The sequence below is a fragment of the Ictalurus punctatus genome, chromosome 12 (genome assembly GCF_001660625.3).
Source record: "Ictalurus punctatus breed USDA103 chromosome 12, Coco_2.0, whole genome shotgun sequence".
NCBI lineage: Eukaryota > Metazoa > Chordata > Actinopteri > Siluriformes > Ictaluridae > Ictalurus > Ictalurus punctatus.
The window spans coordinates 25,086,252-25,101,918 of NC_030427.2; the positions used below are offsets into that span (position 1 = coordinate 25,086,252).

Genomic DNA, 15,667 nt, shown 5'->3' on the forward strand with positions numbered 1-15,667 from the left:
TAAAAGGTTTTTGAGCTTCACAAAATGGAAAGTGTCTATAAGAAACTAGCACAAGCATTGAAAATGCCCATTTCCGCCATCAGGCAATAATTAAGAAGTTCCAGTCAACTGGAAATGTTATGAATCAACCTGGAATTGGAGGTGTGTGATATCGTCTCAATGCACTGTGAAGAGGATGGTTTGAGTGGCCAAAAAAATCTCCAAGGATCACAGCTGGAGAATTGCAGAAGTTAGTTGCGTCTTGGGATCAGAAAGTCTCCAAAACTACAATCCGAAGTCACCTACATCACCACAAGTTGTTTGGAAGGGTTTCAAGAAAAAATCCTCCACTCTCATCCAAAAACAAACTCGAGTGTCTTCAGTTTGCCAGACACTACTGGAACTTCAAATGGGATCGGGTTCTATGGTCAGATGAAACTAAAATAGAGCTTTTTGGCAATAAACACCAGAGGTGGTTTTGGTGCACAGAGAGAGGTAGCCATAAGGAAATGTACCTCATGCTTACGGTTAAATATGGTCGTGGATCTTTAATGTTTGGGGCTGTTTTTCACCTGGACATTTTGTTAGGATACATGGCATCATGGACTCTATCAAATATCAACAGATATTAAATGAAAACCTGAAATGAAAGCTTAAAATGGGCTGTGGTTGGATCTTCCAGCAGGACAATGATCCAAAACATACATCAAAATCAACACAAAAATGGTTTACTGACCACAACATCAAGGTCCTGCCACGGCCATCCCAGTCCCCTGACCTGAACCCCATAGAAAACCTGTGGGATGAACTGAAGAGGAGAGTCCACCAGCATGGACCTGAAATTTGAAGGATCTGGGGAGATTCTGTATGGAGGAACGGTCTCAGACCCCTTGCCGTGTATTCTCCAATCTCATCAGGCATTATAGGAGAAGACTCAGAGCTGTTATCTTGGCAAAGGGAGGTAGCACAAAGTATTGACTAAAAGGGTGCCAATAGTTGTTGCACACCTATATTTAACAAAGATTTTTTTTTAATAAATCTGTGTTTTGTTTACAATTGTTTGATATCCATGAGATTAGAGTACTTTTGTGATTTTTTTTTAAACAAAACACTTATGGATTTTATTTTACATGAATGATAATCTCCGTTTAGAAGCGAGGCCGCATATATCAAGCTAGAAAACTCGCGATTAGAGCACCGACCAAAAGTTTACTGATGTGACGTATGAATGGGGTGGGGCTTCCACTGGGAGTCAGTTAATATCAAAGAGTTCAAACACCTACATAACTGTCATTCCAGAGTCATGTCAGTTTAATTACTGTATATTTTTGAGTGTTAACTCATAACAGTGTACTCAGATAATATGTGTAATGGTTGATAAGACTGTGTATAACAAGGTATTAGCAATAAATAACATTGTCATACAGCCAGCTTTCCTCAGAAAGATCTTGCCAAACTGTTGCAGGTTCTGAATCACAAGGGTGTGTATCCATGTTTGGGAACAAAAACAGCTTGGTTTAACTAGTAACTGCAAAAACACCAGACAAGCTGGTCAAACTGGCAAACCATCTTTGCCAGCTGGTAAGTGCTGATACTGGAGTAAAGGAACAAAAACAACAACTAGGCAAATATATAAATGTCATTTATTGATCAGATAATTACTGATATATATATATATATACACACACACACACATACATACAAATATTGATAATTAATAGAGCTGCATAACCTTAGGCTATTTGTAACCTTAGGCTATTTGCTAAATGTAAAGGCTATTTACATTTATAGGAGTCTCCAGTGTCAGCATTTTCTCCAGTGTCAATATGATTTCTGCCATGAGAAACCCCCCCCCCCCCCCCCCCCCCCCCAAGAATGTGTGGTTACGCCCATGCTCAGTAACATGACAACCTGTGTTTTTTCTTATTAACTTCAACAGAGAGGAAAAAGAAACGAGGGAACGACTGTTTATAGCTGCTAAAATATAAGTGATATCAGGAACTAACTTTTCTCACAGGCATTCGTCAACATTAAACGTAACATGTCATGTATTAATAAATTAGAAATTGTAATCGTTGGCAAATTTCTGTTTTATATTCCCGGTAAGACGAATAAAACACGTCAGAATGTAGGAAAATAACCCACTTTGGCAAGGTAACGGTACCAACGCTTCGTGCCAGGCAGCATCACATCACTTCGCTGTTGATTATTTTCCAATAACAGCATGCTCTGTTATGATTTATTCCATACATAACTTTACTTACGATTGAGACACACTATATGTCCAAAGGTTTGTGGACATCTGACCATCACACCCATATGTGGTTCTTCCCCAAACTGTTGCCATAAAAGTTGGAAGCACACCATTGTCTAGAATGTCTTTGTTGGCTGTAATATTATAATTTCCCTTCACTGGAATTAAGAGCCCTAAACCTGTTCCAGTATCACAGTGCTCCTGTGCACAAAGCGAGCTCCATGGAGATATGATTCTAACTTCAATAGCATTTGAAGGGAATTAATTACAGTCATATAACCAACTGTAAAGTGTTCATCTAGGTGTCAGCTATAATGCACACCTCTTAGATTTCTGATATTTAACAAAATAAACTATTAAATCATATATAAATATTGCCATGTATTTTATTACTGCATGGGCTCATACACAAAATATACCATAATTTAAAGCTCAATAGCATTTGAAGGGAATGACTTACGGTCACAAAACCAACGGTAAAGGGTTGATCTAGGTGTCAGGTATGACACACACCTTTTAGATTTCTGATATTTATTAAAATGTGCTATTAAATCAGATGTAAATTAGATATGAATTTCACTACAGAATGGGCCCATACACTAAATATACCATTATTTAAAGCTCAATAGCATTTGAAGGGAATGAATTACAGTCACGCAACCAACTGTATAAACACACACAAACACACACACACACACACACACACACACACACACACACACATTGGTTATATGACTGTACATGATTCCCTTCAAATGCTATTGAGCTTTAAATTATGGTATATTTTGTGTATGAGCCCATGCAGTAATAAAATACATGGCAATATTTATATATGATTCAATAGTTTATTTTAATAAATATCAGAAATCTAAAAGATGAACACTTTCCAGTTGGTTATATGACTGTAAGTCAGTCCCTTCAAATGCTATTGAAGTTAGAAACGTGTTTAACAATGTCGTATGTAACTTTAGAGACGGTCCCTTAATTTCCGCATATCCGCGAATATCGAACATCCAACATCAAACCAACTTTATTCCAGTTCATACATGTTTATTTTAGCTTCGAAAATACTTCTAAACATGACTGACTTGTTGGCCAATACTGACTTTTCCCTTCCTGCTTCATAAATAAACCCCTTTAACTTGAAAAACAAAAAACAAACACACCACTAAGGAACTGAAAGTGTCTCATTTTGTTGTTTTGTTTTGCTTTGGCGCCTCTTTTCCCTCCTCAGTATTGCAGCCAAGGTGGCAGCAGCTTCGGCGGAAACGGAATCATCCATCCTCCAATCGGGTTCCAGTCTCTTCTTTCTGTTTCCGGCGTCCGTTGGCTGAAGAAACAAGTCCATCTACAAACATTCCTGTGAGCGCTTTAACATTCCGGTAGGGTTATATAATCTGTGTTGTACTGTAAGGGAAGGTAGGAGGGATCGGATGTAGCGTAAATGTAAAGTTAAAATCTTTTTACACTCTTAGTTGATGTTTTTGGTTTGGTTTTAGCTTAAGAATTTAGCTAACCTACCTAGCATGCTACACAAGTTAGCTTGTTGGGTTTGTCAGTAAGCTAACAGGCTAGCTAACACTCATGGTCTTAGCAAGATATTAGCATGGATGTGTGTTTGTGTTGTCAGCTTTATATTAGCTAGGTAAGTAGGTGACTAAACCGTTCAAACTATGAGAAGCAAAAGTCAATTATTAGCTGATTAGGTTAGATCATTTTAATAACTAGCATTTTCAGGAACGTCTTTATTGGGAAATTTGAGGTCTCCTGTGTTGCGAGCCTTACTTTTAGACAATTTCTGTCTTTCTGAAATATAAAACCACTTCTCGTTAGATTTAATGGGCAGTGATCAGCTTCGCCAGTTGTTTTCAGGGGAAAGTAGCTGTTACGTGCTGGAAAAGTCCCTAGAAGTCCCCATGTGACGCCATGGACTCATTTGCGTATTCCTTGAATTGTTGAGATAATTGGCGTATTTATGAGGGTTAACACGAACAAGGAAGGTTTTCTGAGCACACGGGGAATAAAACAGAGTCTTAGCAGAATAGAAAACAAATAGATGATTTGTTAAATTATAGTCTTGGGTTATGGTATCACAAGTTATTTTACAAAAGTAGTTATCCAATTTTGCTATATACATAATTACAAAATATCATTTCAATTACGGAAGTGGGGATAATGAGTCACCAGGAAATATACGCAAAAGAAGTGGTTATGGAGGGAATAATGAATTTTTATTACTTGTAAATGTCACCAAGGGGAGAGTGAAGTGTGAAGGTCAACAAACAATGCTGATCAGTGATTGGTCATTGAGAATAATGGTGAATAGTGATTGGTTTTTGGGAACAATGTGATCAGTGATTGGTTTTGGGGAATAATGGAGATCTGTGATTGATTGCTGGGACTAATGATGATTTATGATTGGTTGCTGGGAATAATGGTGATTTAGTGATTGGTTGCTGAGAGTAATGATGATTTAGTGATTGGTTATTGGGAATAATGGTGATTTTGGATTGGTTGCTGGGAGTAATGTGATTTAGTGATTGGTTGCTGGGAATAATGTGATTTAGTGATTGGTTGCTGGGAATAATGGTGATTGATTGCTGGGAATAATGGTGATTGGTAGCTGGGAATAATGGTGATTTAGTGATTGATTGCTGGGAATAATGGTGATTGGTTGCTGGGAGAAATGGTGATTGGTTGCTGGGAGAAATGGTGATTTAGTGTTTGGTTGCTGGGAATAATGGTGATTTAGTGATTGGTTGCTGGGAATAATGCTGATTGGTTGCTGGGAATAATGGTGATTTAGTGATTGGTTGCTGGGAATAATGCTGATTGGTTGTTGGGAATAATACTGATTGGTTGCTGGGAATAATAACCGGCAGCTCTCCAGCTCGCATCACAGCCGCTGGTTATACAAGTTGAGGGAGCAGGTTCACTTGACTCGCCACCAGCGTAAATACTGACTGACTGCGTTGTTTGTTTATGCGAGCCAATGTTTCACCAGTCGCAGTTGCTTACGTCTGCTCTAAAAGTCACTAGATTTGTCTCTAGGCTCGTTTGTTTTCAAATAAAGTTGCAGAAGAGGTCTAAAAAGCTACCAGATTTAGAGACGGTCAATAAGATGGCAACACTGCTGTTACTCTACAATGACAGATCTTAAGACAGCAGTGTCACATGATTAAAAACTTTGTGTAACTGTGTGTGCGGTGAAACTGATCTCAGTTGCTTGTTCACAGTTGAATAATGAAGAGGCAGGACACTGAGGATCAGGTGGTGGATAACAGTGGAGAGTCCAGTGCTGAGGGCACATCAGATACTCCAGCTACTCCTGAAGGCACAGAGAGCCCGAAGGAACCGAGCACTCTGACGGATAACTCTCCAGCTGTTAATTCTGAAACAGACGAAGCCTGTAAGAGATCATGATTGTGAAGCTTTTAATAATTCCAGATTCACTACTGCATGTAAACAGCAGTAGTATAGCATTTAATGTTTTTAATAAAGCCATACGTCCATGCATTCCAAGATAAACAGATTTACTACGTGTTTGATTAACATGGCATGTGAGTAACCTGGCCTTTGTCCTGCCTGTAATTTTCCTCATCACATGCTCTCTGGCTGAAGCTGGATCTCAATCTACCTCCTGTGATGTGGCTGAGGAGCTTAGCAGACAGCTGGAGGACATCCTCAACACATACTGTCAGGTGGATGGTGGCGAGGACCCAGCTGTAGCTAACGGCCAACCTGACAGCGCTGAGGTCAACGGGCTGGCAGACAGAGAGGACAGCAAATCCGAGGACGCCAGTCTGAACTGCACCAGCAGTGTGGCGAAGGACCAGAAGAAGCTGCAGGAGAAAAAGAAGGTTAAAGGGCTGGGTAAGTGGATTTTAGGTGTCAAATAGAAAAGATTTTCATTTATTTTATTTTTTTAATGCACTTTTATTTGGAGCGACTGCAGTGGAATTAAATTTGTGTGAAAAGTATTGAACGTAACTTTTCAAGAAACGAATAAAACCGTACAAAGAAAGAAGAAAAACGCTCTGGAACTGAAAACGGTGAACTCGGTGGCAAAAATGTAACATGGTCTTCAAATAAACCGCGTTCTATTGTTAAAAGTTTTCCAAGCTTTGCTTTCGTTAATCGTGGCTTATGAATGCGCTGCCAGCGTTTTCAATTCAATTTAATTCAATTTTATTTGTATAGCGCTTTTTACAATAGACATTGTCTCAAAGCAGCTTTACAGAAATATCAACATGGTATACAGATATTAAAGGTGTGAATTTATCCCAACTGAGCAAGCCACTGAGTGGCGACGGTGGCAAGGAAAAACTCCCTAAGATGATTTAAGATGGAAGAAACCTTGAGAGGAACCCGACTCAGAAGGGAACCCATCCTCATCTGGGTAACAACTGCAGACACTTTTCATTTATAAATGTTTTTGCTTACGCTCCGAAAGTTTACGTTCGCCATTCTGGCACAAAGCTCTCGTGTGGGTGGGGCTTAGAAGCTATTTACTCTCATTGACTAGTGAGATATGGATCCACAGCTGCCTGACCTGAAAGTAGAGACTTCAATGGTGTGAATTTTGGAGAGCGTTCTGGATGCAGTTCTTTGTATAGTTATAGTGTTTGTTCTTTGTGGTGGAAATTAATTACTTACTTTAATCAGTGTATTAGTTCCTAATTAATATTTGAGGTTTGGGTAGTCTCATTCGACCAATTTTTTTTTTTCAAGATGAGCTCTCAGGAGCGTCTCTACTTCCAGGTCAGGGAGCTGTGGATCCAAATCTCACTGGCAAATGAGAGTAAATCGCTGTTAAGCCCCGCCCACACGAGAAGTTTGTGCCAGGATAGTGAACGTAAACATGAAAAGAAAGCTTAGAAAAATTTGAACAGTAGAACGCGGTTTATTTGAAGACCGTGTTACATTTTTGCCACCGAGCTCACTGTTTTCACTTTCAGAATGTGTTTCTTCTCTCTCATTGTATATTTTTGTTCATTTCTTGCAAAGTTACGTTCAATACATTTGGCACAGACTTAATTCCGTGGACTTCGGACCCAACAGGAATCTGAGGTGCACAGAAACTGGAAAGATGAAGATTGGAAAAAGAGCTCTCTCTTTTCTCTCAGTGAATCCACTGTAGCCTCAGATTCCTGTTCTTGGCTGACAGGCATGAAACCTGATGTGGTCTTCTCCTGTTGTAGCCCAGCCACCTCAAGTTTCAATGTTTGATGTGTTCTGAGATGCATTTCTGCTCACCATGGTTGTAAAGAGTGCTTATTCGAGTGACTGTATCCTCCCTGTCGGCTTGAACCAGTCTGACCGCTAAACTTTATTTTTTCGTTCTAATACAGTATCATGATCATGCCATACTCTAGATAAATTGATGAAGCATTTCATTTGTTCTTGGCAACCATTTCTAAAATAACCGGAGTTAAGCTCATGTACTGTTCATTAAACCGTTTCTGCAGTGCTTTTTTCATCTCTACTCCTTACAGGTAAGGAAATAACGCTGCTTATGCAGACGCTGAACACGCTGAGCACCCCCGAAGAAAAACTTGCTGGTCTGTGCAAGAAGTATGCTGAGCTGGTAGGTTTGTCATTCTTATGAGTTATGAGTAATCTCTGCGATCAGAACCTTGGTGTTAGTTTGGATTGTTTTGAACGTGTGGCGCTCATGTCCTCTACAGTCACAGCCTCATCTCCTTTAGTGTCCGTTTGTGACATGTCTACAGCCACAAATCTGCCTAAATATCAGAAACGTGCAGGCGGACAATACCTGAGCTAAAAAGACCAGGGATTGACCGGTACCGATTTTGTATAACCAATACGATCCGGATTATTTGCATGTTAGTGCCCGGTAACCGATATTTATTTATTGTTTTACTTTTGTTTTTTGACAATGATATCACTGAACTGAACAAACAGTTTTATTTCTAACAATTTCGTCAATTTCACTTCCTCCTTGCATATAAAATTAAAAAAAAAAACCTCTTATTTATACACCAATAAATAGAGGGGTCTGAAAGAGTGCAAAAAATAAAGTGCACTGTTACTAAAGTGTTTTTTTTTTATTTTTTTATATATATATATAAATAAAAGCTTTGATGAGGTAAACAGATTACGTGACTCTGTGAGTTTGTCTCGATTTTTTGGCACCAAGCTGCTTAAACTACATGTCAAGCGTTTATGTAACACGTCTAATTTGTGCATTAATGGCTGTTGTGTTAAATAAAATGGTGCTCCTGCACGCAAATCTCAAATTTATCGGCGGATCCGATATTACAAAACCGATATCCGATTATGGAAAAATGCTCAGACATCAGGGGGAAATATCGGTAAAACACATTATCGGTGGAGATCTCTCTATAATAGACACCTTGGATTGCTAGGTTCTGTATATAAAACTATATTTTTGTGCAGATAAGTGTGGAATTAAGTCTGCTCGCACTGCAAAAGTTCGAGAAATTGCAGTGACATTTAGAGGAGACTTGTGAATTAGCTCTGTGATTTGTTAGTTCTGGGGGAAATTGCTCAGGTGTCAGGTCTGTAGCTATACCATTATATGAAGGACGGATAAAATCACCGATTTTTAGACATAAAATTGATCTGGAAATAGGAAATAAGCGGTAGCTCAGTGGTTAAGACGTTGAACGACTGATCGGAAGGTTACGAGTTCAAATCCCAGCTCTGCCAACCTGCTGCTGGGCCCCTGTGCAAATGAGAGATAGGGAAGTTGCTCTGGATAATCTGCCCAATTCCATAAATGTTAAACGTATTATTCGCAGAGATCCAGTTGTGCTTTTGAGTCTTTGTATACGTGTGTGTGCGCATCACAGCGTTCGTGGGACTAGCAGGGATAGTGTGCCGTTATTAAGATGTCGACATGACGCACACTCACGCTGTTTGTCCTGGGTAGCTGCAGGACCTGGTTCCTGGTCTGCGCTAATAAACTGCAGTACAGAGCCCTTTGGCAGGCTGCTTGCTTGGCACGCCCAGCTCTGCCATTTCAGCTGATTGATTTTATTCATCAGAGGCAGCGCGGCCACGCGGAGAACAATAGCAGGAAGTACACCGGAGACTCGCCATGCCTCTTGTGTTTATTGTTGCTATAACGCATGGTATGTTTGAATACGACCACATAGTTAAATCTTTTCTTGTTGCAATAATAATTCTAACAGGACATTGCAAATGCGCGAAATTGTCTTTCACGGTGATGTTTGTTGGTAAATGAGACCTTTTAGGTCCGAATGTGTGTTGTGATGACGGTCATGTGCACATCGTGCCAGTGATCGATAGCCACTTTTCCACTACACGGTACGACTCGGCTCTCTTTACTTAATGAGATAAATCTTCTTTTCGTGTCGAGGTTCCGCTTCATGGTGGAACCATCGTGGTGGACGGATTAGCCGCTCAGCAGTATGATACTGAACGTTGCCCAGGGTGCGCCAGGGGTGGCTTCTTCCCTGCACGCACATTCACACACCCATTCACATACTACAGACACTTTAGACATGCCAATCCGCCTACCGTGCATGTCTTTGGGGGAGGAAACCGGAGTACCCGGAGGAAACCCCCGCAGCACGGGGAGAACATGCAAACTCTGCACATGCAGGGCCACGGTGGGAATCGAACCCTGGAGGTGTGAGGCGAACGTGCTAACCACTAAGCCACCGTGCGCCCCAATGATTTAAATGATGCATGATTTTCAATTAATAGGATGTTACCATATGCAAAGTATGTATAAATGACACACATTTATTCAGGCACAATAACCACAGAACCACTCGTTAAGGAGACTCCCTCAGTGCGTGGCTCACATTTAGGCTTGGCTCGGCTCGCTCGGAACCTCGACTGGTGTGGTACTAAAAAAAAGTACCAGGTACTATTCACAGTGGAAAAAGCGAGTCGAGTCGAGCCGTACCATGCATTGGAGAATCACCATATGTTAATGACGTGTACAGAAAGCCTTGCGTGCTGTTTTGTTTGGGCTAATACGTTTTTTCATGACATCGATTCCACGAGGTGTTGAAAAAATTTCTTTGAGATTCTGGCCCATGGTGACATGACTGCATCACATAATTCCTGCAGCTGTTCTACACATCCCAATGAAGCTCTGTTCGATTCAGAGCCGGTGACTGGGGAGATCACTGAAGTCATTGTCATGTTCATGGAACCAGTTTGAGGTGATTTGTGCTGTGTGGCGTTATCATGCTGGAGGTATCTGTTATTAGATGGGTAAATGGTGGCCATTAAGGGCTGTACTTGTTCAGCAACGTCAGTCAGATAGCCTTTAGCACTGGTATTAAGGGGCCCAGGGTGTGCCAAGAAAATATTCCCCAAACCATAACAGCACCACCACTTGCTTGGACTGGTGACACAAGACCGGTTGGGACCATGGATTCATGGACCCTGCTTTTAAGAGTCAATAATTGTTGGACTAATTTAAAAAAAAAAAAAAAAAAAAGCTACTTTTCTTAAAATGCCTCTTTGTCTTGTTTAGCTTGAAGAGCACCGCAACTCTCAGAAGCAGATGCGAGCTCTGCAGAAGAAGCAGGCCCAGCTGATCCAGGAAAAGGACCACCTGAGGAACGAGCACAGCAAGGCCATTCTGGCCCGCAGCAAGCTGGAGAGCCTGTGCCGTGAACTGCAGAGACACAACCGCACGCTGAAGGTACACGCTTTGACAGCAACCACAAAAAAAATAAGCTACCGCAAACTACTTCCAACGGACCGTTTCCTAACGTGGGTTGCGTTGCCCGCACGACACAGATTAAACTCGTTGCTCGGGAGAATACAGACTTGCGATCCAAACTGCGCTAAGTAGTATGCCTATGTAGTAACGATACATTTCTGGAAATACTACACGAAAAGGGTTAGGGTTTTTTTATTATTAGTAGTAAGATATCTGCCTCGATATAGCGTCACCATTTTAAAACAGGAAAACCTTTTGAGTGATTTTAACAGCAATATTTTTTTATTAAATCAAAAGCAATATTAAAAGTTAAAATGACGCTCCTTTCTGACCGACCAGCAGTTCTTTCTTTAAACTCCTGTTAGAACCGCGACTCAATTTTTGCACCGAAATCATAAAAAAAATAATGTTGGATTAGATAGTAAAGGTATACATGCTCCAGTTCATTTGAAATGTTAATAAAAAGTGACGACGACAACAACAAAACCGTAACGTTTGTATAATGGTAGCCTAGAGTCATGGGGTAGAAGTGGTGTTTACCTGTGCACCACTTCCTGTCTGATATTAGATGGCGTAGCTGGGCGTATCCGTGTATATCGGCATATTGTTGACGGTTCAGAGTTTCTGATTTCTTTGCTCTATTGATGCATGTCGCGTTTCTAGCTGTCCGGTCTGAACCTGTAGCGTTTTGCTCGTCCTGGCAGGAGGACGGAGTGCAGCGTGCTCGTCAGGAGGAGGAGAAGAGGAAGGAAGTGACCTCGCACTTTCAATTAACGTTGAACGACATCCAGGCGCAGATGGAGCAGCACAACGAGCGCAACGCCAACTTGCGGCAGGAGAACATGGAGCTGGCGGAGAAGCTCAAGAAGCTCATTGAGCAGTACGAGCTTCGGGAGGAAGTGAGTATTGAATAAAGTACTTCAGAAGCTTAAAGAGTCCGTCTGGAAAATTGGATGGTGTGATCAGTATGTTGACGTGATCGCGCCAAGCCGTGCGTCATGTTTTTATTCTCTGTTGCAGCACATAGATAAAGTTTTCAAGCACAAAGATCTACAGCAGCAGCTGGTTGACGCGAAGCTCCATCAGGCTCAGGCCCTGCTCAAAGACTCGGAGGATCGCCACCAGAAGGAGAAAGAGTTTGTGAGTTTCCAGAGAACGTGGTTTTAGTGTTGAAATGGACACGGCACACATTCCTTTGCCAAGGGTTTTTTTTTTTTTTGCGTGCTTTTAAATATTTTATTTTTTTTGCTTTTTAAAAAAAAACAACGTGTTTTTATTTGAATTCTCCGGTTGTATACAGCTGCTGAAAGAAGCCGTGGAGTCACAGAGGATGTATGAACTTATGAAACAACAAGAAGTTCATCTGAAACAGCAGGTGAGGATCAGGCTCAAAACACAGCAGAAATGTGTAAAAGTAAATAATAATAATTAAATAAGTAAAGATTTGTACTATGGTCAGTCTGAATACTCGGTTCTGATTGGCTGGAAGGTGTGCATTCAAAACATTGAATTCACAGGTAGTTCCAATCATGTCTCTCCCCCTCTCTGTCTGTGTGTCTCTCTCTGTCTCTGTGTGTGTGTGTGTGTGTGTGTGTCTATCTCTCTCTCTGTCTGTGTCTCTCTCTGTCTCTCTCTCCCTCTCTCTCTGTCTCTCTCTCCCTCTCTCTCTGTCTCTCTCTCTCTCTCTCTCTCTCTCTCTCTCTCTCTCTCTCTGTCTCTCCCTCTCTCTGTCTCCAAAATAAATATTTACAGTAATTCATGCAAATAAATGTAATCTTATTGCACACTTTTATCTCTGTGTATGATTTAGAACGTTCAGAATCCTGGATCTGATGACCCGTGTATAAAATAACGAACAGAAATGAACTGTTATTTTTATCCTTTCAGTCAAATTTTGTGCCGCAAACATCAATGACTGCTTTAACTTGTCAGTGCTGGCAAGCGACCACGGCGTAAGCGGGATAATCTACGGCTAGGTGCGCGTTACACCGAAGGCAAAGAACCTGACGCGAATCGGAGCAATGCACACCTAGTTGTGGTTTATCCCTTACTTATACCCTGTTGTGGTGTACGCTTTTTCTGTGTAATCCGGTGTTTCTGTTTGTTTCTGCTTCTTTCAGTTATCATTATACACCGAGAAGTTTGAAGAGTTTCAGAACACACTCTCCAAAAGCAACGAGGTGTTCACAACCTTCAAGCAAGAGATGGAGAAGGTATTTAAAACCGTGCAGAGACTCTCCTGTTTCCACTTTCTTTCCTTTTTTAAAACCCCAGCCTTGGTGTCCTTACCGTTGGGCTTTTTTGTCATTGTAACAAGTAGCTAACGTCGTTCTCTTAACGAGTGTACATTTTGTCTTTCAGATGACGAAGAAGATTAAGAAGCTGGAGAAGGAGACGACCATGTACAGGTCCCGATGGGAGAGCAGTAATAAAGCCCTGCTGGAGATGGCTGAGGAGGTGTTGGATTTAATTACAACTTCCTGTCCACACTGCATTTAGTGACACCCCCCCACACACACACACACACTCACACACACTCCAAACCATGTTTTTAAAAGTATTTACCTATAAAAAAATTTTTGTCTCTTCTGTAGAAAACTCTTAGAGATAAAGAACTGGAGAGCTTGCAGGTGAAGGTGCAGCGGTTGGAGAAGCTGTGCCGTGCCCTGCAGATCGAACGCAACGAGCTGAGCAAGAAGGTTCAGGACCTCAGTAGCCCAGCGGACGGCCCGGGCTCGGAGACCGAGACCAAATCATCGCAGCCAGCCACAGACTCGGCAGAGGGTAGCCCTGCCCACACAAACGACCCAGAGCCAGAGACTCCGCCCAGCACTCACTCTCAGGCGTGTCACTGCAGTCCCGTCCCAGGGGCCGAGTCGCAGACGGAGGCGTGTTCAGCCCAGGACTGAAGTAACGCTCCTCTGTCGCCGGGTTCGAACCACTCACAATCTCCCCGGCAGCTCTCCGTCTCTCCGAGCTGTCTCAGCGGTTTTTCGAGGGGGGGTGGGGGGGGCTTTCCGTTCTATCAGGGAAGATTGTGCCTTTGAGATGCTGTGTGTCCACTTTTTTTCTCCCTTTACTTCTCTTTTTCCATCACTCTGAAAATTTCCTGTTTGTGAGAAGACCCACGCTGAGAGGCACTAAGCACCACTGCTGCTTTGGAATGCTAACCCTGGAGTGCACTCATCCTCTTCGTAATTATATTTAAGCGTTAGCCCCGAGCCCTGTCCGCCCGGCTGAATACAAACTACCAATTTAGACAGATGGGAAACCGTAAACTGCTTGAGCACCCCATATTATTGCTTAAGTAATGAACAGCAACTGTAGTGAAGTGAAATATTAAAGCATCCTGTTTAGTGTCAGGCGTGTGTATTTTTTTTCTGTTTTTTATTTTTATTTAGAGACCCATTTTAAGGGTCTGCACACACTATCCATTGTTCTTGTATGTAATGGATCATGTAATCAATCTTTTCTCACAGTTTATCACAATCACCTTACTACTCTCAATTTCTAAGTGTGCACTCGGTGAACGTCACCTTGAATTCAGTGCCGTCAAATCGGATCTTTCGGAACCAGATTCCCCGCTTTGCACCACTTTGAACCATAACCCCCCCCCCCAAATATGACTATAATGAGTATACATAACCTAATGTGTTCATGTAGTCCATTCCAAACTCTATATACTGTTTTATTATTATTTTTTTATGCGTTTTAAATTTTGCTTTCTTCCACAGATCTTTGCGTTTTTCAAAACACCGAATTTGACATTTTACCATGTTATTTTCCCCCGCTGTCCTGTCTGGTAATTTGGCGAAATTTAACATCCGCTTCTCTTGAGATCATTCCAGAAGAGAACACGCACTCGAACGAGGCCACGAACACCGAGTAAAGCGTTTACTACCTTTTTATTATTCTCTCGTACGTTTTAATCACACCTTCATTTCCTCATCGTGGACCATTATTTTCACATTTCCTCATGTTGTTGCTCTTACACTGTACGTCTCTTGGATATGAATGTATACGGCAACTTGGCATAATACATTTTGGAGATGCTTCATTTACAGCCCAGATCCAGTTTGTTGTGTGACCAGGTTAAATAAAGAGATTCTAAAATGGTATAAAACTCTATGCAATTCAAGTGCCGTTCATCTTCTGTCTATTAAATCGAGTGTTAATATGCTAGCAAAGGATTGTACATTATTATAGTCTCATCGTGGCTTCAGAGTAACAGCGCAAGTATGTGAAGTCGTGTGTGGCTAGAATGCAAAAAATTAGTTATTCGACATAATGACTCGTTTTGTTTTCTTTTTGTACCAGGGTCTCATGAATTTTATTGCTTCATTAACCTGAACACTAAATCTCCATGAGGTCCTACGTGAGTTGAGTAAATGCCAGGATCCGCACCGGATCTTATTTAACTACATTCTGTCTTTTACTCAGTAACAGCATGCCACATTTCATTGGCTCCTACTGCTCATTAACGCTGGACACACCCACTGTTATTGAAGGTACCAAAGATCTTTTTTGTTTGTTTGTTTTTGTTTTCACACCCTGTAAACATGGTTTGAGAAATTAAAGATATTACACAGTTAATCTGCCTACGAGTCTGAATTCATTGTTTTCATTTTGTTTAGAATTTGCTGTACTGAAATGTCGGTGTGATTTTATAGAGTGGGTTTTATTATTTTATACCACAGTGATGTCAAATTCTCGATTCTGATTGGTCGGAAGGTGTTGAGTCG

At 41.3% G+C, this 15,667-nt stretch overlaps 1 protein-coding gene across 4 annotated transcripts; it reads left to right on the top strand.

Annotated features, from left to right (window-relative positions):
- Positions 1-3,487: 3,487 nt before the first annotated feature.
- Positions 3,488-15,518, top strand: txlna (taxilin alpha). Of its 4 annotated transcripts, none has more exons than XM_017481289.3 (11): positions 3,488-3,595; positions 5,470-5,642; positions 5,855-6,106; positions 7,729-7,820; positions 10,734-10,904; positions 11,630-11,824; positions 11,946-12,065; positions 12,226-12,300; positions 13,046-13,138; positions 13,287-13,382; positions 13,520-15,518. In XM_017481289.3, exons 2-11 carry the CDS (start codon positions 5,477-5,479, stop codon positions 13,832-13,834), a joined length of 1,575 nt encoding a protein of 524 aa, XP_017336778.1. In that variant the 5' UTR covers positions 3,488-3,595; positions 5,470-5,476; the 3' UTR covers positions 13,835-15,518. The 4 variants fall into 4 exon arrangements, with proteins under 4 accessions (XP_017336778.1, XP_017336777.1, XP_017336781.1 ...); XM_017481288.2 differs by having other exon boundaries at positions 3,508-3,615; XM_017481292.3 differs by lacking the exon at positions 3,488-3,595 and adding an exon at positions 3,662-3,679.
- Positions 15,519-15,667: the final 149 nt, after the last annotated feature.

Coding starts and splice junctions, on each gene's coding strand:
- txlna (XM_017481289.3), top strand. CDS start 5,477: ATGAAGAGGCAGGACACTGAGGATCAGGTGGTGGATAACAGTGGAGAG. Junction 11,825..11,945: donor AGTACGAGCTTCGGGAGGAA/GTGAGTATTGAA, acceptor TCTCTGTTGCAG/CACATAGATAAAGTTTTCAA. Junction 13,383..13,519: donor TGCTGGAGATGGCTGAGGAG/GTGTTGGATTTA, acceptor TCTCTTCTGTAG/AAAACTCTTAGAGATAAAGA.